The 25,839-nt window shown below is 43.9% G+C and overlaps 1 protein-coding gene across 1 annotated transcript in view; it reads right to left on the minus strand.

The window, feature by feature from the left end:
• KDM4C (lysine demethylase 4C) overlaps positions 1–25,839 on the minus strand; it is a 253,930-nt gene that overhangs the window by 49,553 nt on the left and 178,538 nt on the right. The window contains exons 17-18 of the mRNA XM_070938600.1: positions 4,813–4,868; positions 3,781–3,889 (exon numbers count right to left, since the gene is read on the minus strand). Coding sequence (XP_070794701.1) covers positions 3,781–3,889; positions 4,813–4,868 — 165 coding nt within the window. The remainder of the gene's footprint in view (positions 1–3,780; positions 3,890–4,812; positions 4,869–25,839) is intronic.

Here is a 25,839-nt window from a genome sequence, read left to right on the forward strand (position 1 = left end):
TTCCTCCCTCCATTTAATAAAAACTAAATACAGTTGATACGATTATTCTCTGGGCATAATTTAATAACATCTTACTTCAGTTGTATTGAAATTAAAATTTAGTAACAACTTTTGGAAGCTTCTGGGCACTTTAAGATTTGATAGAACTGCATTTGGCCAACAGCCTCTGCTGTACAATTACTGCAGTTTTACAATTATTATTTAAAAAAATAAAGCCGGTCTTTAAGTTACTTCCTATTTTTTCAGTAATAGCATATTAGAAAAGAATGCAACTGTGCAAGAATGTGAAAATAAAAATCTTCACAATATAGTTCTGCATAATTGTTTTTTTCAAATGTTTTTTTTTTACCCCAAAAAAGTTTTCTGGAAGGGAAACCAACTCTGAACTTCATAATTAAACTATTGTTGAATTGACTTAGCTAGTATTTTAAATGTTTTGTTTCATTTTTTTAATACACATACTTCAGTCAGAGCATCTGGAATTTTATGAAGATTAATGCTGACAATGTAAAAGTCCAAAGCATATGAACAGTTCATTGCTTGAGTAAATAAAAGCTGTTTTACCCTTTTTTCCCTGAGGGGAGTGAAAACATTAGCTATTTTTAAAAATAAAATATTCTTCTTGCTGTTTGTGAGTTAACCAGACACTTCATGTGTATAATGAACATCTGTGCTCCTGACTGGAGCAACTGCTGGCAATTTCCTTATTTTCAGCTGTGGAAGACTTGGATCTCAAAGATAAATTCATACATGATACATATTGATATGGTATGGTCCATCTGAGTTTGAAAAGATCTTTATCTGAGGGGGGAAAGTACTATTATTATTATTTAATCTTCATTTTACAATCAAAACACTACTGAGGATGAGAAGGGCCCCAACTGAAGTGCCCTAAGAGAAGATAATTGTGCTAATAATTTTGCTAATTGTGCTAATAATTGTGCTATTTTTTCTTCCCTCAAATTTCAATAAATTAATATTGTCCTCTAAACCTATGGTTACAGGAGAATCAAGATATGTTTAAATAATCACAATGAACATTGGTAGTACATTAAGATGTCTCATGAAAAAACCCCAAACCAAAAAGAACAGTCAAATTTCCTGTCTTCGACTTTGGGTCATCTTGTATTGAATCCAATCTGCTCAGTTATTTATCCTGTATCTTCCGTAGCAATGACACATGCAAAGAATTCATTTAATTTCTCAGCAATCTCCATATTTTTCTTGAGTGTGCATTCCATTATTTTGTTGTCTAACAACCCAACCACTTTGACCACTTTTCAGGTTCAAATATATAGGTTTTTAGCAATTCCTTTAATGCTTTAATGGACTTCTATAATTCCTTATAACATACATATTTTCTACAAATTTAGTATCCTCATTAGGTTCACATTGCCTAAAGGAAGCTTTTTATAGAATGCTACTAAATAGATATTCTGGACTCTTTCTGGACTTCTATTATTGTGGAATTTATTTTTTATTTAAATTATTTATAGAGCGCCCATCCCACAGCAATGACTCTGGGCAATGTACACAACTACCACAACAATATATAACCCTATGACAATCTGTTAGAGTAACCCCCAAAACAAAAAGGCACATCATCATCACAGCTTGTCTAATTTCCTGGCCCAAATACTTGGGGGAACACCAGATCATCAACCTAACAGGACCAAGGTTATCCAGATTCCCGGGGAGGATGCTGTTCCACAGAACAGGCAAAGCCACAAACACGATTTCACTGTGAGTAAGGAATGGGTGCAACTGTGAGTAAGGAATGGGTGCCCATAAGACAAACCAATGTAAATTCCTCACACAGCGGCAGCTGCCAACTAGCTTTGGGCAATAACCATAAATTCAGGAGGATCCTCATATTGCACAATACCTCTGATTGAGGAAGTGCATCCCCAGGGAGAGTTCAAGATGGAAGATTTACAGAGCCATAAAACTTAAAAACCCACAGCCACTCAGTCTTGAACCAAAGACTCCCCTCCCTCCATTTAGACTCCACAGCATCTAAGAACCAGGAAAGGTTGCTGTAAACCACCAAGAGTCATTTCAAAATGAGATGGGGGGTTGCAGGCAGGCAGGCAGGCAGGCAGGCAGGCAGGCAGGAAGGAAGGAAGGAAGGAAGGAAGGAAGGAAGGAAGGAAGGAAGGAAGGACCTCTGCGGTGGTGCTTGGTCAGTCCATGGCAAAGATCTGTGATATGACATCTCATGACCACAAATGACCTCTCCAGCAGCTTAGATGTTAAATAGGAATTAAAAGAAAGTAGAAGCCTGAGGCACCACAAAGCAGGGGCATCTGACTTGACCTCAGCCCACTACCAACATTGATTGGAACTGGTCCCAAAGAAAGGAAAACTACCATAGCACAATGTCTCACACTCCTAATCCTCTGATTCATCCGAGAAGGATCAAAGGGAACAAAGGCTGCTAAGAGAACAAACCAGGATGGATGTACATTAGTACTTTCATCCCAAGCTCATCAAAGGACACTGAAAAATGCAACCAATGCTATGTCAGTATTATGGCCAGGCCTCAATCCTGACTGAAAGGATGCCAGATAATTTGCTTTTTCCTAAGCCCTTTCAAGCTGTAAGTCAACCACCTTCTCAACCATCTTCCCCAAAAAGAGAATGTTAAAGACTAGATGGAATTGTCCAGGATTGTTGACAATCCTGGATAAGTCTCGATTCTTATGATTTTAAATAAACTCTATGTAGAAACAGATTTGTTCCTCTTAATATTTCCTATCAGTCCCTTCAATTTTAAGAATTTTCCCTTTTATAGCTAAATATGACTATGGAACATCAACAGTTTTCCATTTAATGTATCCTATTGGTTCCCCAATGCTTATAAACCATGGTTATCACATAAGTAAATCTAGAATTTCCTCCACCCCCCATGTTCTTAATGATATGGATATCTATAAATTTGATTTGTCTGTTGTGAGCTAAGCTTTATTACATTTTTCCTTTGTATGCATGATGCCTTTCACCATCTCAACATTGTTTTCAGAATTTTAATCAGATGGCAATAGCATATCTCTATTTATGGTTAGAAGCCACCACAAAAATTATTCTTCAAAAAATCTAGCCCTCCAATGTCTTTAGTACATCTGATTGTACATCCTCTTTCAAATAAAAATCAACCTCCCTATCCAATCCATTCCCTGATCTTTCTACGATTTGGCATATAAACAATTAGGTATGTTATGTTATGTAATATAATATAAATTTATTTGGACATATAAATAACCATACCCAAATGTTCTACAAGGTTTCAGTTAATTCTACAATATGTTTTTGTTGTCCATGCATTAACTAACTTCCGATGCTGGGTCTTACAGTAGCACCAAGAATATTTTCCAAAGAATACTTGTCACTTGATGTTTGCTGAGGCAGATCTTTGTGATATACAGTTAGCAAATTTATCTGCAATAATAGCTGGAAAAATAGTTCCTCTGTGTAAATACTTCAACTTACCTATTTTAGAAAGATAAGAAAATTTTAGGGTTTTATAGCTGGTAGTGGAACAAAATAAATAAATAAAAGCAAGAAAGGGTAAAACACTAAAGAAAGAAAAACACTATACCATGTCATGTTATAATCTTGCAGATGAATGTATATGCTTCCAGTCTGCTAGTTTAAGGTATAAGTTATAGCAAAATTTAAGGTATATTCATTGAAAATACAGCAATGCATCTATTGTTTATATAATAATTTGTAAAATTTGCTATGTCTTATGACCATAAATTATATATTAATATTACTCACCAGTTTCAATCTCTGCAAAGGTATCCTGCTTGTGTCTATTGGTGTTCTTTCCGTGACATTACCAAACCTGACTTCAGGTATAGCAATTGCACACATGACATGAGCCCACCTATAAAATTATAGAAAGTATATGCATGCAAAGACAAAAAAAATACAAACATTAAAAAATTTAAAAGAAAAATTCATGTAATTATTTTTGTACATTTCCAAAACTGCATGTAAATCAAGATCATGGTTTTAAATATTTTGAAGTGTTGAATTCATTTTTAAATATGACCTTCAGGTAGACATATCAAATAAAAGTACTGTATTTCGATTTAATTTTTTTCTCCCTTTGATTATTTTCAGTTCTATCAATTATGCAGTTTTTGAAATTTAATTCATATTTAGTTTTTTAAAAATATTGAGGTAATTTTAGTGATTTTAATTAATTTAAAGCAGTGTATAGTTATATTTTGATTTAATCTCTCTACTAATAATATATCTGAGAAAGAAAAAACAATTATTTATTTTATTCTATTTATTAGACTTGTTTGCTGCATATCTTGTCAAGAGGCAACTCTGGGAGGTTTACAAACATTAAAAACTATTAAACTATTTAAGCAATAAATAATAATAGCAATGATTTGTAATTAAAAATGGAGAGGAAGTAAGAGAATACACACAGGGTTTGTCATGAAGATCATCTGTGAATACTTTTTCATTAACATGATGTCCCAATTCTCATTGATAGAAACTGAAACTGAATGGAGCTTCTTATACTATATTTACCCTAATTTTCAAACTGGTATTTAAATTCTCGTGCAAATTGTGCTTGTCACAGAGAGCAAATTACTGAGGAAACTTGCAGATGCTATTGAATTACATATCCCAGCAATTCCAGTCAGCATTTAATTCAACGCCAGTTCAGCTAGTGTATGGGATTGCCCTCTCATAAACTAGTTGAACTATTGGTAATACTTTTGAAAGTTCAATATTGTTCATAAAATAATAAAGATTTCATAGAGAGAACTTATTAGCTAAGTTACTTACTTTTTGTCAGTAGTTTGCTTGAGTGCTCCACCTCTCAAATTACAGAGACAACATTCCTATGGAAGAGGAGAGGACAGGGTAGGGGAGAGGAGAGGAGAGGAGAAGAAGAATTAACCTTAAAGTGCAATAAACTTTATATAATTGATTTTAAGATAAAAATAATTAATCTTAATCTTAGCTTTACCATCATAAAACAGCATAATACAAATAAAAATGTTTTAATGGCTTTCAGTGCTTTTTCTGAGATATTAAAATATATTTAATTGGATTCCTCAAAAAAATTGATGGAAGTAGAGAAATCACATGACATTCTGGAAATAGGATTTGTACAAATGTTTGTTAAATGTTATAATATATGAAGATTACACTTAAATCTGCTAAATTATTTTGGACACTTGAACAGATAGTTCAAGCACAATTGAATCCAACATTTCTGTTGTTAAGTGAAACATTTGTTAAATGAGTTTTGCCCCATTTTACAACTTTTCTTGCCACAGTTGTTAAGTGAATGATCAAAGTTGTTAAGTTAGTAATCCGGTTGTTAAGTGAATCTGGCTTCCCCATTGAATTTGCTTATCAGAAGGTCACAGAAGGTGATCATGTGACCCCAGGACACTGCAACCGATATAAATATGAGTCAGTTGCCAAGCATCTGAATTTTGATCACATGATCATAAGGATGCTGCAACAGTCATAAGTGTGAACACAGTTGTAAGTCACTTTTTCCAATCCCATTGTAATTTTGAATGGTCATTAAATGAACTGTTGTAAATCGAGAACTACCTGTACTATGCAGCCTCTGCTTGAAAATCTCCAAGGATAATAACCCATTCCTCTGTTGCCAGCTCTTACCACTAGAAAATTCTTTATAACACTTATACTGAATCTATTTCCCTGTAGTTTCATCTGACAAGTCCATTTTGTCCTCGCTTTGATCATCCTTCAGATGTCTTAAGACAGCCATTAAATCACCCTTAGTCTTCTCTGTTACAGGTTAAACATTTGCCATTTTTTTACTACTTATAGGATTAGATTTCTTCTGGCTCTTTGTCTCCATATCTGTCTGTCTCTCTCTGAATGAATCTGCTATGAACTCTCTCTGAATGTATCTGCTAGAACTTCATTCCCCCCAAAAAAGCCATACTAAAATTAAGTTTATATTAAGCTATATTGTTTATAAATTTAATTGATGACACAAATACAAACCATTTTTTCTCACATACATAAGCCATTCTCACATATAGAAATACAAAATACAAACATGTGCATCCTTCCCTCCTTCAAGTAGAAACTGCAAAAAAGAAGGGGGAAAAACAGGATGCGCTTACAGTGAGGAGGGGGAAAACTGTATTGGAAGAAAAGGGATGAGAAGAAAGGAGATAAAGTGAAAGAAACAACTGGATTGAGATGTAAAAAAAAGACAGATCAGTATTGTTTAAACCAGCAGTGAAATCCACTTAACTTTGCTACCAGTTCAGGAACAGGAGTGCACGTGCGCTACGCACACCTCTTCTGCACATGTGCAGAACCTTTTGCGCATGCACAGATGGTAAAAAACTTGACGTAATGACGGTAGCCGCCACTGCTACCAGTTTGGCGAACCAGATAGAACCGGGGGGATTTCACTGCTGGTTTAAACATTACAAAAAGCATTACCTTCAAGAGGCAAGCTGATTCTTTAAAAAAAAAAAAAACATTGAAGGTATTTGGTAATAGTATGATGATTCTAACCAGTGGTGAAATGTAAAATTTGTTACTACCGGTTCTGTGAGGGTGGCTTGGTGGGGGGGGGGGGTAATGAGACTGGGTAGGCATGGCCAACTTTTTTTTTTCTTTTAAAAGCATTTTTTCTACAACCTCGGCCAAAGAGGTTTTAGAAAAAATGCTTTTAAAAGGCTCTGACGATCGCCAGAATGAAACAAGGAGCAAACAGAGTATCTGTTGCTTGTTAAACCAATTACCAGAACAAATAGACACAGGAACTAATCAGATTTCCAAAGCTGCTTCTTTTCAGGAACAGTGATTAACATTTTCCTTCCAAACAAAGCTGAATAGGGGAAATTATCTCATCACTAAACACAGGATTAAACATCACCAAGCACAGAATTAAACTTCACCAAAAACCAGTTTTAGACCAAAAGTCAGAAAAGATATATAAACTCATGTTTGAATGTCAATCTTTCTAGCTAGCCAATAAGCCTTGCTGAATGTCGCTCATTTTGGTTCCTTGTCATTAAAAGCTTCTGCTTCATTGTTCAATTATTTTTTCAAAGTGCTGATCATTGCACCCAGGCTGGAAGAACTCCAACAGGGGAGTATTTCCTCCCAACAGTGGTGTAAAAAGCTTAAAACAACTATTCCCCTTTAAGAAAGTCAAGCAAAAAAAAAAATGGTTCTGAGAACCTCCAGAACCAGAAGCGACAGTAAGTCTAGGCATACTGCTGGAGAGGCAGTTTCTGTGAACAGGGCAATAAAGATTAGGCTAGGAAACAACACCGAATGTTGTAATTTCTTATAGGATTAGCCCTTAAAAGTGGAAAAAAACACAAGGAGATTTCTTTTAACAACCAGTTCTCCGAACTGCTTAACTACTTAACTACTTAACAACCGGTTCTACTGAACCGGTGCGAACCGGTAGAATCCCACCACTGGTCCTTTTCCTGTATATAACATAAATTTTCAATGACATGAATAAAGAATGGTCTGGGAAACAGATGCATGTGAAGGGAACTGTGATGGGTAGGGATCAAAAGACAATCAAATAGTGATTAATAAGTCTGCTGTCAAGAACAAATGAATAAGTGAATAATAATATACAGTAAAATTAAAATAATATTCACAAGCAACAAAAGTATATTGTTATTGGCTAGGGTTTTCCTAGCTGTGAACATGGCTGTGAAAGGGGGACCATCAAAAAGGTTAAATGAAAAAGAAAAGTCTTTAATTGTTGGAGAATACCATGGATTGCAAGAACAAATCAGCAAATCACAGGAGTAAGTGTAACAATAAGCACAATAATTTACAATTTGGCCTCTTCCTAACAAAGACAGACAAGGAGGAAGACATTTAACAGTAAAATTTACTCTTGCCCTTAGTATAATTATTGGTAGAAGTTCTGAGAAAAATGAGCTGATTCAGTTGTTTCTGAATACTTGAGCCATGTTGGGTTGCCCCCAGTTTGGACAGGTTCGCAAGAACCAGTAGTAAAACCGGTGGGAGGCTCTACCTACTGACCTGGACGTCATCATAGGTGATCTGCGCATGCGGGCGCAATACAAACTTGTAGTAAAGGTAAGTAGAACCCACCCCTGACTTGAGCAAAGATTTCTACAAAAAAGGCTTTGCTTAGAAGGTTCAAAATGAAATTTAATAATACTATGAAAATATATATTAAAAACATAAAGTGCAAATGTAGCAATATTACTAATCTAATCAGGACCGTACAACTGCAATCAACATAGATCATACTGGGCTACAATCTATATTTTAGCAACCTGGGAATGTTTTCAGGAAAGCAGAATCAATGGGTCAGTACCAGCCAAAGCAGGACAAAGGTGGATTGAGTGACTATGTTTATGGATGACTGTATAACAATGTAAGTTTCTCCTTTATTAAATAATGTAAGTCATCTAGTACACATGCAAGGCGCACTGTCAGATTACATATCCGGATAATGGTGTATAAGGTAACCTACCTCTGCCACTCCTGACAAAAAGCTGTGACCTTAGTAATTGCTATCACTGTTAGATAAGTATACTTAAAAGATGTGCCCCTAGACAAGTGCTACAGGCTAGATTTCATTTTCTCTACAAGCACATCTTATCTGATCAGGTCAGAAGGTTATTTCCTCATCAAGCACATGCTATAGTGATTATATCTGAACATAATCTTCAATTTAAATAGTCTCATTAAAAGCTATGAATTTTATGGAGTGTAAATGTGGAGAGAGTCTATTAAAATGAACAAAAAAGAGGCAAAGTATAATTCTCACAGTAAATTGATTTATCTTTTTTTGTCAATTATTCTTCTGGTAGCTGAATGAGGAAAAAAATCAGAAATCGCTGTCAAGACAAATCATTGCTGTATAAGTAGTAGTCTGTGCTTTTTTGGGGGTGGGGGGGGGAGAAATGGAATGTCCTTCCTTCTAAGAACTTTGTATATGTGGCCACAATATGGCAAAAATTGCATGATCCTATTTTTTCTTAAACCTGATCTACAAACAGAGTTGTAATAGTTGTTAGAAAAGATAAGAGCACCAGCCTAAGTATTCCCCAACTGATTTCATTCTTCTAAAAGTGATGACTTTAAGGCAGTGCTTTTCAACTTGTGATCTGCAGACCCCGGGGGGGGGGGCTGCAATGTCGACACAAGGGGTCCCCAAAAGCTTGAAGAAATATTATTTAAATCTTGAGTTAAGTCTTGGGGGTACATGGCCATAGTTACAAAAGGTATTTAAAGGGAGTCTGTAGTGAAGAAAAGGTTGAGAACCACTGCATTAAGGTATATCTTAGTACCTTATAACTGTCTAAAATATTTGTTTAAAATGTACCAAGTTTCATATCAGTATCTTGAGGGAAAAAACTTATATGTTTGAAAACCATCTTCGCCCATCTTTAACTATCTTAAATAGCAAACTGCAGTGATTAAACATAATAGGCTGTGATAGGGACTCACAAAAATTAATATAATGAACACATTTAGACTGAAGATTAAAACATTGACATGGGTTGTACAAAAACAGTTAACCATTTTGTAAAGGTCGGATTTTAGTGTTCATGTTTTCTTGATAGGTAAGGTTGATGAACATTACATCTCATAATCTACATTTAGCAGCAGAAATATTAAAAGCAAATAATTTGGATAATCTCACTTAAAGTTATATTTAAATTTATTTTTCTATCGACAATTGGCACTTAAAGCAAGTGCACAAGGTATCTACAGAATGGCTGGGGAGGAATATAATTAAACATGTATTCAAATTCTTCCACTATACATTTAATCCTCAAACCTTTTTTTTTTTTTTTTTTGGATAATTTTATTGTTTTATCTATTTTTTTTTACATTTTTATCCATTTTATGCTGCTATTTCAAAGTTTATGCTACACATATTGCTAATTTTAATCATTTTTCTATTTTCTATTTCGCACACATGTAGCCTAGCAAGCATCAATGTTACTAATGAAAGAGAATATTTGTAGCTCAGGGTTGACACTAGCACTGATGATGTTACCTAGTTTGGGTAATGAAACATCTGCAAGAAAAGGGGCGTTGGTCCTACCTGACACGCTCCTTCTCGTTGTGTGGAGACAGCAGCCAGTGTGGGTAGCACTCGCCCAATCAGCTGAAGGACTGAGTCAGCCAATAATGTTAAAGCCCGCCCTTGTTGCCGGGCAGGTCCAGCTTTTGGCGAAGGACTATAATGGCAGACTCGGCGTGTGGGTAGGCAGAAAAGAAAGACTCAAGAAGGAAGGCAACAAGAGGACCAGACAGGCAAGGGGAGGGTCTGGCTGCTGTCTCCACACAACGAGAAGGAGCGTGTCAGGTAGGACCAAAGCCCCTTCTCCATTGTTTGGTGGAGACAGCAACCAGTGTGGGACATACCCAAGTTCACTGTCCCAAAGTCTGGGAGGGGCCAGGCTGGTCCGAAACCACATCACTGGCCACAACCTGTTGTAACACCTGACGACCGAAGGCAGCCTCAGCCGAAGCAAACTTGTCCAGTTTATAGTGCCGTATGAATGGCGCAGGTGAGGTCCAGGTAGCCGCATGGCAAATCTCCAACAACAGAGCTTGAGTGGCCCAGGCCGCCGACGTGGCCGCGCTACGTGTGGAATGGGCCGTTACCCGGGAAGGTCGCAGCAGAAAATGAAGGTCATAAGCTGAAGTGATGGTCTGTCGAATCCAGCGGCCTATAGTAGAAGAAGATACCTTGAGACCCAATGAGACTGGAAGGAAGGAGACAAATAACGCTTCCGACCTGCGAGTGGCAGCAGTCCGCTTGATGTAAATTCGCAATGTCCGCCGGACGTCCAGAGTGTGCCAACGGCGCTCACGAGGATGAGAAGGACGTAGGCAGAAATTTGGTAGAATAAGTTCCTGTGAGCGATGGAAGACGGAGTTAACCTTCGGCACGAAGGTAGGGTCTAATCGGAGGACAACACGGTCTGCGTGAAACACGCAGAGGTCAGCTCGGATGGACAAGGCCGCCACCTCCGAAATGCAGCGAGCCGAGGTCACAGCCACCAAAAAGGCAACCTTGCAAGACAGCAACCGCAGAGAGGACGTCCTCAGCGGTTCATACGGAGGACCCATGAGGGAGTCGAGAACTAACGGAAGGTCCCAGGTAGGGTAACGATGCAGGACCGGAGGAGACAGATTTGTGGCGCCCCGAAGAAAGCGTCTAATCAGAGGATGTTGAGCCAGAGATGACAGTGAACCGCAGGTTAAGTACAGAGGAAATGGCGGCCACCTGGCGACGCAAGGTGTTAGGGGCGAGGCCGTCGAAGAAACCCCATTGTAGAAAGACAAGAATGTCCACAATAGAGGGTTGGAAAACATTCACACCAGTCCGGTCACACCATGAGCAGAAGGCCCGCCAAGTCGCAGCCTTGGTAGTACAGTGGTTTAATGCACCCTGTAATTAACACAGCTGCCTGCAATTTCTGCAGGTTCGAATCTTACCAGGCTCAAGGTTGACTCAGCCTTCCATCCTTTCTAAGGTAGGTAAAATGAGGACCCAGTTTGTGAGGGCAATAAGCTGACTTTGTATAAATATACAAAAGTATGAAGGCTATTGCTTAACGCATTGTAAGCCGCCCTGAGTCTCCGGAGAAGGGCGGCATATAAATCAATCAAACAAACAAACAAACAAACAAATAAATAAATAAATAATATATTCTGTCCGTGGAGGAGCGTCTCGACGCCTGGATCGTCCAAATCACATCCCTCGGAACCAGAGCACCCGTCAGGATGAGCCGCTCAACCTCCAGGCGGTCAGGTTGAGCCAAGGAAGGTCCGGGTGGCTCAGTGCCCCTTGCGTCAGAGCGTCCGCCTCTAAAGGAATGCGCCAGGAGGGAGCGACAGAGAGGGAGACTAAGTCCGCAAACCATGCTCTGCGCGGCCAATGAGGAGCCAATAGAATCACCTCCACCCGTTCGTCCAGAATCCTGTGGATGACCCTGGGAAGTAAGGAGGTTGGAGGGAAGGCATACAAAAGACCATCCGGCCATGGAGTCCGAAGCGCATCAATGGCTTCCGCCTGAGGTTCCGGAAACCGGGCAAAGAAATGGGGCAACTGAGCGTTGACATGCGTCGCAAACAGGTCCACAACTGGAGTCCCGAACCAATGAACCAGGTCTCGAAAGATCCTGGGATGAAGACGCCACTCCGCATTGTCCACCTCCTGACGGCTCAGCCAATCTGCTTGGGCATTGGCGACTCCGGAAATGTGTTCCGCTCAAAGAGACTCGAGATGGCGTTCCGCCCAGAGGCCAAGTTTCAAGGCCAGAGACAACCGGGCCTTGGACCTGGTGCCGCCCAACTTGTTGAGATGTGCCTTGGCTGTCACATTGTCTGTAAGCACAAGCACATGAGACCCGGAGACCAGATGGCGAAATGCACGGAGAGCCAGGAAGACAGCTTGTAGCTCCAACCAATTGATCGGACGAAGAGAGTCCGCCACGCTCCAAGTCCCCTGAGCCAGTTGGCCTTGGCAATGGGCACCCCAGCCCCGGAGACTGGCGTCGGAGGTTACCACCACCCGCCGGGATTCTAGAAAGAGACAGCCTGCTGATATCGCTGGGGACCGCCACCACCAGAGGGATTGGAGCACTGAGGAGGGAACGGGAACCGGCCTGGTTGACGTGCCTTTGCCCGATTTCTGTAGAGGCAAGAGAAACCATTGAAGTTCCCAGGCGTGGAGCTGAGCCCAGGGAACAATGGCAATGGCCGAAATCATCTTTCCCAATAACTGAGAAAGAATATAAGGAGAAGTAGACCTACAAACCTCAATCCTAGCTACCAAGTCCCGTAAACTATTCTGGCGGTCAGGGGAGAGAAACACCCTATGTACAGAATCAATTAGGGCCCCTAAATGAACTAGAGAAGTGGAGGGAACAAGGTTGCTCTTTTCTAGATTAACAGAAAAACCATGGGCAGCCAACGTCTCCAGAGTTAACTTAATATCCAACACAGCTTGGTGAGCAGAAGAGGACAACACCAAGATGTCGTCTAAATAACATAAAAGTCTAACAGACTGAACCCGGAGGGAAGCAGCCAAAGCCGCCAATACCTTCGTAAAGGTACGGGGGGCAGACGAGAGCCCAAAGGATAACACCCTATACTGATAATGAACCCCCCGTAACAAAACCTCAAATATCTTCTATGAGAAGGGAGAATAGGGATATGCAAATAGGCTTCAGTTAGGTCGATTGAAGAAAGGAGATCGCCCCTCCTAACACCATCAAGGATGGATTTCAACGATTGCATCTTAAATTTACGGTATACAACATACCGATTTAACCGTTTTAGGTCCAGAATGAGTCTTCACCCCCCCTGAGGACTTAGGGACCAGGAAAACCCGGGAATAGAACCCCAACCCGACCTGTTCGGGTGGGACAGGTTGGATAGCCCTGATGGAAAGGAGATGCTGTACTGCAGCGTCCATACGCGCTCTCTTATCAGAATTATGAGAAATCGGACAGCAAACAAAGGAGCTCGGGGGAGGGGAAAGAAATTTGATGGCCAACCCAGATCTTAAGGTAGCCAGGACCCACTTATCTGAAATAGACTTCTCCCACACGGCGACAAAGAGGGAAAGTCTGCCGCCAATGGGGGGAGTCGCGATGCAATCAGCGACGGCAACGGTAGGAACGACCTCCTCCTGCTCGAAAGGCCCATCTGGACACAAAGGGCTTCCCCCGCGAGGACCTATCTAGAGAGCCCCGCTGTCTGCCAAAACTATTGTAAGGTCCTAGAGGAAGAGAAGGAAGTCGAAGCCGCACCATCAGGACCTCAGAATTGAGAGCGAGGGGTATAAGGAGTAAACCGAGAGTCTCCTCGTCTAAAGGCCGGTGCCAAGACCTTCTTTTTGTCTCTGGTTTCAGTGAGAAACAGCTCCAAGGCATCACCAAAGAGGCAGGACCCCCCAAACGGAACTGAAGCTAGACGCCACTTATGGCGGGCATCAGCCTGCCAGTGACGGAGCCAGACCAGGCAATGGGCAGTGACCGTGGAAGCCATCACCTTGGAAGCGAAGCAAGCAGCGTTCAAAGTGGAGTCCGCCGAGAACTGCAAAGCTGCGACAATTTTATTCATGTCCTGCCGGACCCGCATGTCCTCCTGAGGCAATTTCTCTTGAAGCTGGCGCAGCCAAAGCAAAGTAGTACGGTTGAAGAACGATGCGGTGGTAGCCGCCCTAATAGCCCAGGCAGAACTCTGATGTGCTCGCTGGAGAACCAAGTCCGAACAACGCTCATCCGGACGAAGACCCTCATCCGGATCTCCCGGAACGTTGGCGTTGGGCAATAGGGCAGCAATAGGAGCGTCGACCAATGGGACCTGGAGAAGAGTCTAGCTCGGTAGTGACCTGAAAGTTCTTGCGATCATTTGAAGAAAGCGAAGGAGCCGTGCCCGGTGAGGACTACTGTCGTTTCACCACCTCGACAAAAAGGGGAGGAGTCGGAATAGAAGTAACAGGTCTAGCCGGCTCAGCAAACATGGGATCCAATGCCTCTGAAGCTGGGACTGGGTCCACAGTAGGTGAGGACAAGCGAGCAGTATTAACGGCCTTAAACAATAAGGACTTAAATAAGGATTGTGGGAATAATCCAGTGAAAGCCGGTTGTTCCTGAGGCAAATTTTCATCGTCAGACAAAGCAGAGTCACAATAGTCCACATCAGTCAAAACTGAGGGATGGCTCGAATGGGAACAAGTAGGAGAATCAGGAGCCCGAGCCTGGGATTCATCAGAGACCGGCTGCTCTGGAGAAATGGAAGAAGTCGATCGTACAGATTCCAGACGGCTGCGTGATTGCTCACGCGCGGCTAAAGACCTCTGCACTGCCGTTTCAATAAGAAATTGAAGTTGCTCCAGTTGAAGCTGCTCTGGAAGCAATTGACCAGAAACCGCCGCTACTGGAGAAGATGTTGTAGGAGCAGAAGAGGCAGGTTGCACAGCCACCGGAACAGGGGCAGTCGGAGGAGTAGGAACAGAAGCCCCCCACAAATCCCTTAATGACAACTGATCCGGTGTATCCGGTCTAGGCAGAGACTCAGGAGGCGGGTTGTCAGCTACTGGAGTGGAAACCACACCCTTTGCAGCAATATTAGCGCTCGCTTTGTCGCAGAGCTTTGTTAAGACTTTGTCTATGCGCTGCTCATTCTTCGAGGCCCCGCTGTGTTTGTGGCTTTTCTGACGAGACCACGAAGGATCAGACAATGGTAATGAGTTTCTGGAGACCGCCATGTCCGCAGGTCTATCATGGGAGCCAGAATGAGACTAGTCTTGAGCAGCAGTACTGGCCAAACGGCCATGTTTAGATTTCGCCAGTGCTTTTGGCATAGCTGCAATGATAAAAGAAGGCCTCAATCAGGTATGGGGGGGCGTGAAAAGCTCCACCAATTAGCCCCGGCCAACACAGTAATCCAAGAAAACGGGAGCGTTAAAACTCCACAAATATTCCGCTGTAACAGGTAGTGGCGTAAAAGCTCCTCAAATAAAAGTAGTGGGGGCGTAAAAGCTCCTCAAATAAAGATGAGAAAGTCAGGCAGCGTAAAATGTCCACCAGGAGGCAGTAGAGGCTGAGGCGAGGGGGCGCAAATGCTCCACACTATCTGTAGGCAATGTCAGATCACAGGAAGAATGTAACAGTTCCACACGAGAGTCAATGTCACAGTCAAAATGGCCGCCACCGCAATTAGCAGGAGGTAAAATGGCGGACGGCCAAAAAGATCCACTAGAGATCCCCGCAAACACAGAGAAAGCTGGTGAGGAGCGGAACGAAGCCCAGCTGACAGGAGCAAGCGTTCCACAATCCTTGCAGAATGAGGCTCCCCCGCTGAATAACAGAAGCGGGAGGTTGATTGACAGGCGCAGGCAAGCAGGCAAACCAGGAACAAGTCACTTAGCCGAAGTAGCAGCGGCAGATAGGGGCGGCAGGTGAAACATAGTCTCTCAGCTCCAAACACCCCACTCGGCTAACGATGCAAAAAATTCGGCCGCAAACAACAAAAAACCGGCGAAACGGAGGTGTTCAATTAGCTCCGAGGCGGTAACGGCGCAAAATGTGACCTAAAATGGCTGCCGCAGTCGCGCTGAGACAAAAACGCTGCTCTGAAGCTGGAGGCAAAGGTGGAAGGAGCACTGACTTTAAAGCGCCTTAAAACGAGCCAACGAAGGGGGGAAAGCCCCCCCCAACCCCCGGAGGGGAGAGCAAGGAAAATGGTCGTTGCTTACCTGAACGACCCTTTTATACTCGACGTTCAGACACTCCTCATTCTGGGTTACGATCACTCCTATTTGCACAGCTGAGTGTCAATCAAATCCCTCTGGAGCTGCATCCTCCTCACTTCCTGCTTCCTCCTCAGACTTTTCACGAAGACAACTTGGCTCAATAGCAGCAGGATCGACCATTAGAAACTCCATCAGGTAGACACACAGGAAGCAGACAGCTACAGAGGGAGAAAAAGCAGACCTCCACCAAAGCCAGGCACGGCCAAGAAAGGGAGGGACGGAGTGTCTGAACGTCGAGTATAAAAGGGTCGTTCAGGTAAGCAACGACCATTTTCCTACTCGCCGTTCAGACACTCCTCATTCTGGGATATACCCAAGTTAGAAAGGAAGGGAGGGAATTAAGCCGTAGACTGGCCTTGTGGAGAGATTACAGCCTGTAATACCCTTCTGCCAAAGGCAGCATCTGCAGAAGCAAACTTATCCAGCCTATAGTGACTTACAAAGGATGAAAGGGAAGACCATGTGGCCGCCCGGCAAATATCATCTACCGAAGCCTGGGTAGCCCAAGCCGCAGAGGTTGCGGCGCTACGGGTAGAATGGGGCAATATACCACCCGGGACAGGGGCCTCTCTTAAGTCATATGCCTTAGAAATACAGGCTTTGAGCCACCTTCCTACTGTGGTTGAAGAGACCTTCTGACCCAGGGAAGAGGGAAGGAAGGACACCAACAGAGCCTCAGTCTTTCGAAAAGGGGCAGTCCTTTTAAGATATCTCCTCAATGCCCGTCTCACATCTAGAGTATGCCACCGCTTCTCAGCAGGATGACGCGGGTTCGGGCAAAAGTTAGGCAAAACGAGTTCTTGGGCTCGATGAAAACGAGTATTCACTTTAGGAACAAAAGCCGGGTCGAGGCGTAGAACAACCCGGTCAGGATAGAAGATGCAGAGATCACTTCTCATGGACAAGGCAGCAATTTCGGATACTCTGCGCGCCGAAGTTATTGCTAACAAAAAGGCCATCTTCAAAGACAAGTGGCGTAGACTGGACGAAGCGATGGGTTCGAACGGTGGACCCGTCAAGGCCTGCAACACCAAGGTAAGGTCCCAAGTGGGGTAGCGATGAATTGGCGGAGGCCGCAAATTTGAGACCCCTTGGAGGAAGGAACGGATCCTGGGGTCCTGAGACAAAGGAACACGAGATTCTCCTGACAGGACAGTGGCAAGAGCCGCCACCTGTCGGCGTAGAGTCGCGGGGGCCAAGCCCTTGGAGAAACCCGCATGCAGAAAACACAGAATGTCCGGAACAGAAGCAGTTGTGGGGTCTACGTGATGATCTCCGCACCATCTCGTGAAGGCAGTCCATGAGGCATTATAAATACGAATTGTTGATGGCCTTCGAGCTGCCTGAATAATGGAGATAACATCGGCAGACAAATTGTCCTTAATGAGCTTTATGCGCTCAAATGCCACACGGCTAATCGAAGCCATTCTGGTTCCGGATGACGGATGGCTCCTTGAGTTAGTACTATCTTGTCGGGTGGAATCCTCCACGGTGGTTCGACTGATAAGTTCTTGAGATCGGCGAACCACTCTCGACGGGGCCAATACGGTGCAACTAGTAGAAGGTTCGCCCGTTCGTGAATGACCTTCCGCACAACCTTTGGGATGACAGGAAGGGGAGGGAAGGCATAAAGAAGGCCCCTGGGCCACTGACTCCGAAGAGCATCCAGCCCCTCCGCTGCTGGACATGGATAGCGGGAAAAGAATCTCGGCAATTGGGTGTTCTTTGCCGTCGCAAACAGGTCCACTAGGGGAAGGCCGAACCTCCTGGACAGGTCCTGGAACAAGCTGGGGTCCAACCTCCACTCGGCATGATCTATTTGGTCTCTGCTGAGCCAATCTGCTTCTCGATTGAGAGTCCCCGAGATGTGTTCGGCTTTTATCGACGAGAGGTGGAGCTCTGCCCATGACAGAAGACGCTCCGTCTCCTGCATCAGAGCCCAGGAGCGGGTCCCCCCTTGTTTGTTGATATGGGCCTTGGTGGCCACATTGTCTGTTAGAATCAGAAGGTCCTGGTGATATACAAGGCGTTTGAAGTGTATCAGGGCGAGACGGACCGCTCTGAGCTCTAGCCAATTTATATTGTGCAGTTTTTCCGCCGATGACCAGGCACCTTGGGCTAGCTGACGGTCGAGGTGAGCCCCCCAGCCTCGCAGACTTGCGTCCGTGGTCAACACCACCCGAGCTGGTTCGAGAAAGGGAGAACCCTTGTTGAGGGCTGGAGATAGCCACCACCTCAGGGAAAGGCGAACTGGAGCTGGAACCTTTACCTTGAGAAGAGACTCCGCTCGACCTTGTCTCTGGTAAGGGAGTAGGAACCATTGGAGGCGACGAAGATGGAAACGCGCCCACGGAACAATGTCTAAGCAAGATATCAACTTCCCCAGAAGCTGGGAGAGAGACAGCAAGGTCACAGTCCGGTGTAGTAAGACTTGAGATGTCAGTTCCCGAATGCTGGCTTGTCTGTCGGGAGATAGGGAGACCACACACAGTGTTGAATCTATTGTTGCTCCGAGATGTAGGATACTCGATGTGGGAACAAGATGGCTTTTGGCAAGGTTCAAAGTGAACCCGTGGTTTTGAAGGGACTGAAGTACTAGCTCCCGGTCCTGGGTCGCCTGTTCGGGAGAAGACGACAGGATCAAAATGTCGTCGAGGTAGCACGCCAGACGAACAGGAATCTTTCTGAGCGACGCCGCTACTGCCGCTAGCAACTTTGTAAACGTCCTCGGAGCGGACGAAAGGCCAAAAGGCATCGCCCGATATTGAAAATGGTGGTCTCCAAACGCAAACCGGAGGAACTTCCTGTGCGACTGATGAATAGGGACGTGCAGGTACGCTTCCTTTAGATCTACAGATTGCATCAGATCTCCCGGACGAATGCAACCCAGCAGAGACTTGAGGGAATGCATCTTGAACCGACGGTACAAGATGTGTTGATTGAGACGTCGAAGGTTCAAAATGCCTCTCCAATCGCCCGAGGATTTCGGTACCAGGAATAGTGTTGAATAAAAGCCGGTTTTGAGTTGATGCAATGGAACCTGTTCTATGGCCTGGATTTGCAACAAATGGTGAATTTCGAGCAACAGAAGAGACCGCTTCTCCGGCTGAAGTGGCCAAGGGCATTGAAGGTAAAAGTCCTGTGGCATGGTGGTGAATTCCAAACGTAACCCTTCGGTGACAGTTTGGACAATCCAGGCATCCGAGGTGGTAGATGGCCACAGGTGAGAGAATGCCTGGAGCCTGCCCCCGATTGGGACCAGAGGCGGTGAGTCACTTACCGCGCCTGGAAAAACGGCCCGCTGACTGTCTGAAAGGTCGCCTGAAGTTGGATTGTCGGCGACCGCGGTCACGAAAGGGTGCCCTGTCCGAAGTTGGTTGGTACTGAGACTGCGAAGATCTGTAGTAAGAGGCGCCTCCGGCGCCCTGCTCCTGTCGAAAGGGCTGTCGATTATAAGGTACATAGCGCCTGTCCTGACGTCGGAAGGACGTGGGTAACACCTTCTTCTTATCCCTATTCTCGACCAGCACAGAGTCCAGGGATGAGCCAAATAAGGCAGGGCCTTTGTACGGGGCAGCAGTCAAGCGCCACTTGGACTTGGCGTCAGCTCTCCAGTTACGGAGCCACAAGAGACGTCTTGAAGATACAGTCGAAGCTAAGGCCCTGGAAGCAAACTTAGCTGCGTCTAAGGACGCGTCAGCCGAATATTCAGCAGCTGCGACCAGTTTGGCCAGGTCCTGCTGTAATCGTGCGTCCTCAGGGGGAAGCCTGTCCTTCAATTGACGCAACCACACCAGCGATGCCCGATTAAAGAATGATGAGGAGGTTGCAGCACGAATGGCCCAAGCCGCCGCTTGGTGTGTTTTGCGAAACCCCATTTCGGCTCGTTTGTCCTCAAACTTGAGACCATCCCCAGCCTCACCTACCAGGATGGAAGACGATGTAAGACTCGCCACCGGATCATCAATCGAAGGTAACTGCAGGAGGGCATCCAGCGCAGGGGCCGAGGCATAGAGCTTTCGATCAAATGAATTCGGACCCGACAACGAGGCGGGGCGGTCCCAAGGCTTTTGAACAACCTGGCAGAAAAGATCCGGACAGGGAACAAAGTCCTCATCAGGTTGAGGTAGATTGAACAGGTTACTGTTGGGACCAGATGGATTAGAAGAAGAGGAGCCCTGAAGAGGTGTGGAATCCATATTAGTGGCAGCTTTCGCCTTGCGTAGGAGAGAGCGAAACAATGAAGGCTTAAATAGACCCGGAAATGCCGGCTTGTCCTGAATCTCTTCTTCATCCTCCGACATCTCAAAATCTTCCAGGAAATCGTCCTCCCGGGCTGATTCAGGCACAAGGCTACAGTCAACAGATCTCTGCTGATGTTGTGCACCAGGGGGATGCATGGAAAAGGCCGAAGTGGTAGGGCACGTAGGAGCAGGGAAGGCACCAGAGGCTTGTTGCAACCCCATTTGATACATATGGGACATGGCCTGAGTAAAAAAGGACTGAAAATCCACAGGCTGAGGAACCCCTGGGCCCGCTTCAGGGCGGAGGCCTGCTGCAGTGGGTGTAAAAGTAGCTTCAGGGCCTGGCCTAGAAGCTTGAGAAAAATGGCTTGCAAAACTAGAGGAGCGGGACCTAACACTGGCCCTTGACTGATTAGTCGCAGACATTGGAGCCTCCTGAGAGTTAGATGGGCCATCCTCCCTCAGACCACTGACCAACAATTCTACATTATGAGAGGCCGAGGGCTCACAGGTCACCTCATGGCCCAAGCCTTCAGGAATTGGTCCTTGACCAGGGTCCTGGGCCCGTTGCCTAGCCTTAGCAAACTGCTTTTCTAGTGCTTTATGCCTCCTTTGGGCATCTTTATCTGCTGTGGCAGATTTGGAGGACTTTGTCTGCTTGGAAGCCTTAGATTTCTTCCCCCTGAGCTGTCTAGGGGAAGGTACTGGGGAGGGAGAGAGACTCCTGTCCATATCAGAGGAAAGGGCACCTTCCTCCCTGTCATCCATGATCAATCACCCCAATGAATTATTAATTAAGTAATGAATTAATTGTAAAGAGAACCTATCAATTCTATATATATGATTGAATATTAGCAATATAATTGTAATATATATATCTATATGCTCTGTTATTATTATATTATATATATATATATATATATATATATATATATATATATATATATTTTTATCTTTCAATTGTAATAAATGCAATAAATATGTACAATCACAACCAGTTTATCAATATAACAAGGCAACAGCCCCCTTTTTTTTTTTTTTTTTTTTTTTAAATAAAAATGTAAATTAATTTAAGCAATGTGTACTTCCCTGAACTTTCAGGCGCCCCTCTGCAGGCCGTTGTTAATTGCAGGTACGATCAGGACAGCGTCCCCACCTGCCAGCAACCTAGCGACCCTGGAAACCAAAGCCCAGGTCGCTATGGCCACGGAGATCCAAAAACGGAGCCGATGATCAGGGCTCAAAATGGCGGCCCGCGAGGGGAATTTCCAGAAGTCCTAAGCCAGGCGAAACACAGCGCCTGCGGCCGGACTGAAGCTGCAGCAAAAAAGGCAGTCACAATATTCAAAGGCAGCTGATGAGTATGCCAGCCGGCAGGGACTCAAGCCGCTCGATCCAATGGCCACTAAGGCAAACCGGAGCCTCGCAAAGTGACTGGCAGCAAAATGGCGGCAATGGCTGCAAACGGCGGGAAAAAACGTTAGAAATGAAGCGCCAGCCAAGCCAAGCCGCAAGCGGCGGCCGGAGCCCCGAACCGCCGCTACGCGCTTTAACCTCCTTCAAACGAAGGCAAAAGAAGCGCAGCACCTTTAAACAATAAATAACTAATATTTAGCCAATTCAGAAGGAAATAACTAAATGAAGAACGAAAAGCAATCAAGAGAACAGACACTCGATGCTATAGCAATGGCTGAGTGAAAAAGTCTGAGGAGGAAGCAGGAAGTGAGGAGGATGCAGCTCCAGAGGGATTTGATTGACACTCAGCTGTGCAAATAGGAGTGATCGTAACCCAGAATGAGGAGTGTCTGAACGGCGAGTAGGAAAACAGAGCTTCCCTTTAGCCACGGACAAATAACAGGGCAGGGATCACTCACAACGTCCAACAGTCAGATCAAGCAGATCAGGAAGGAGAAAAAGCCGTAGTCGATCAATCCAAAGGTCCAAATACTGGTACACACAAGCGAAAACGTAGTCCAGCAGTCCGAAGTCAAAACCAGTAAATAAATCCAATTTTTAGCAATAGGAAAAGGAGATAGAAAGACAGAGCCAGTAACCCACACGCCTGATCAACTGAAAGGACTGAGTCAAAAGCTGGGCCTGCCCGGCAACAAGGGCGGGCTTTAATGTTATTGGCTGACTCAGTCCTTCAGCTGACTGGGCGAGTGCTACCCACACTGGCTGCTGTCTCCATCAAACAATGGAGAACAAGCAAGCTCAGAGAGACCAAGGACCCAGCAAACATCAATATTTTTTAATTTAATATTGCCTTTTAGCCAAAATTCTTTGTATTTACCTTTCCTAATTACCCTGATGTTGACAATTTAATTTTGAATATTCAGATGCCAATCCCCTTATGCAATTTAATGACCATAATAAAGTTATTTGAATTTCCACTTACATATGTAAGCGTAAACACAGCAAAGCCAAAAAAGTTAAACTTCAAACCCAATAGCCAAAATCCATTTATGTACAACATCTGCTGAAATAAAAATGCTTTTGACTTATATTCTGACCTTTTTGCAAAAGAGTTCCCAGGCCTGGGAATAGTTCTTTTTTATATTTTTACTAGACCTTGTCATATAGCACCAATTTGGGTCTTTCTATATGACAGCCAGCACTCTGAATCATATCTGAAAACAGATGGTAGCTAGTTATGCATGGCATGAAGTGGACACAGGTGGGAGCAGCTTTCAAAGCAATGGCTCCAGCCCTGCAAACAATGCAGCTGCTTTATGATCCAGACATGATTCCTATTCATTTCCATGTATTGCAAAGCACTTCTTTCAAAGTCTCTACACAGTTCTAGTAGCTGTGTAGTTTTTTTAAACAATAGAGCCTTATATCACTGCTTTCTGTCAATTATTTCTATACAGCTTTCTGGAACTTCTGAAGTTTCCAAATTGCATGTAGAGAGCATTCTGAAACATAATTCAACTGATAAAATTAAATTCAAATTAAATTAAACATAATTACATAACTAATCAATCTGCAAAATCTGATACTTTCAGGAATAGGAATGATATATTATGGTTAAGCATAATAATGCCATCTAAGCCACAGTCAAAACGTCAGTATTCAAGTTCAGAAATGAATCCAGGAATACCCTGAAACAGTATTTTCAGGGAAAAAAGGAGGTTACATTTAGTGCAGCCTGAATTCCAATTCCTTGATCTCCCTATCACAGTAATTCTATCCTATCTGCAGTAAATGTCATCACTCATGTCATTACCAATGGACACTCATTTACAATTTTAAAAACATCCTTGGATTTTAATACCAAGAAAAGGAGCTATGTTATCACCAGTATTTAGTACCAATAAAAATTAAATCCATTTTATCATCTATGTTTACAGGGTCATATTCTATCCAGATTTCTAAATAGATTTTTTTTAAAAAATCCATGGGCATACTTGAAATTTTGTTTCCAATATCACTAACAGAGGAAGATTTTATATGAATCTTCCCCTAATATGCATAGACATTAACAAATTGCAGACCAGCTTTTTAAAAGTGCAAATTTCTTTAATGTCATTGTTAGTTACACTAATTTCTCCAGTACAGGCTTTTAAAATGTCAGTTTTATAAATATACAATCATTTTTCCCCTCTGCTTATTTAGAACATGTACCATCCAACTCAATCGGTGTGACTCTGGGCAAAATAGTCAAGGAACAAATGCAAAAGAAAACAACACATTCAATTAAAAATCAACTAAAACAATACATGGCACCCAGAACCAAAATATACTATAGCTCTGCTCATTTTGACCCAAAGGCCTGAGGAAAGAGCCAGGTTTCGATTGCCTTTCTGAAGGCCTACAGGTTCAAGGTTAATGACACAGGTAGTCCTCACTTAACTACCACAATTGAGCCTGGAATTTCTGTTCTAAGTCATTGCAGTCACTAAACATGTTACCACATGACCTGACTTGGTTTTAGAACTGCTTTTGCAATGGTCAGAAAGTGAATCACTGTGATTGTTAAGCAAATCATGGAGTTGTTAAATTGGCCAAAAAATGTTACAAACTGCAGTCACGTGACTGCAGGATGCTGCATCAAGTCATAAATGTGAGCCAGTTACAAAGTACCTGAAACAAGATCATGTACTGTATGGTGGGGGGCACAATTGTAACTTAATAGCCAGGTCATAAGTACCATTTTTGGGTCTAACATAACTTTGAACAGTTGGGCAGATTAGGGATAGGAGCAGAAAACTGCTCTCCAGCACCATCTGGAGATAATACTGGTGGGAGTCAGTTGCCCAAAACATCAGACAGCTCCAACGGCTCCAGAGCTAAATGGCGGGAACTGACCTAGTGCTGGGTCTGAGGGGCTTCCCTTCTGTGATCTGCCTCTTTCTGCACTCTAGCCAGAAGCTAAATGTCGGGAACCGACCTGGTGCTGGGTCTGAGGGGCTTCCCTTCTGTGATCTGTCTCTTTCTGCACTCCAGCCACCTCCAAGTCAAAGGCTTTTTGGCCGCACACCGCTTCTCACGCTGCAGCTTTGGAGCCCTTGCTGGAGGACCAGAAGCCCTTAGAGAGCTTAGCGGTAGTCCTCTTGGTCGCAGGTCTTTGTCCTGAGGTATCTGCAGCTTCGTTGCTCTGGCTAGAGAGTGCAGGGCTATCTTCTGGCAATGCGGCTTTTCCATTCCCCGCGGCTACCGCCGACTGCATTTTAAGCCTTCCCGCCAAGCAGACAAGAAAGGCACCGCTGCCTAGATCGTGGCGAATTGGAGCTATCAGAGTATGCCCGCAAACAGGCAGGGGCTCAAAAAACTCGGTGCTGTGGGCTTCGATTGTCGGCTGTCAGGCTGACAGTTTTAGACTTGCCTGACAGCTGGGTGCTCGCTCAACGAATGGCAGCTGCAGTAGACCATGCGAAGCCAGAATTATCGAGTGCTGAAGCCTGCCATGAAGACAGTTCCCCTAGGCCAGCTCTGTGAGCAATGCTCAAGATCGCTGCCCTGTCAGAATCACCTCCTGGTAATCTGACCTGCCGCTGAGCGGCCCTCAGCAGGCTCAAGCTAAAAGCTCTTCATGCTGACATTCGATAGTGATATAGCTGTCAAGTTGGCAGTATAGTAGTCAAGTTGGTAGTATAGCTGTCTAGAAGCAATTCAGCAATTGGTAGACCTATGCAAAAACACGTCTGTCTTTAGCTAGGACTGAGTCAAAAGCTGGGGACTGTTGGTGTAGGCGTGTCCTAGCAGCTTTAACAGACTTAGTCCTATTGGCTAGCAGACAAGGACTACCCATTCCTGGATGCTGTCTCC

Source organism: Pituophis catenifer, unplaced genomic scaffold (genome assembly GCF_029215685.1).
Source record: "Pituophis catenifer annectens isolate HBS135680 unplaced genomic scaffold, rPitCat1.0.hap2 SCAF_2, whole genome shotgun sequence".
In the NCBI taxonomy this organism is placed as follows: domain Eukaryota; kingdom Metazoa; phylum Chordata; class Lepidosauria; order Squamata; family Colubridae; genus Pituophis; species Pituophis catenifer.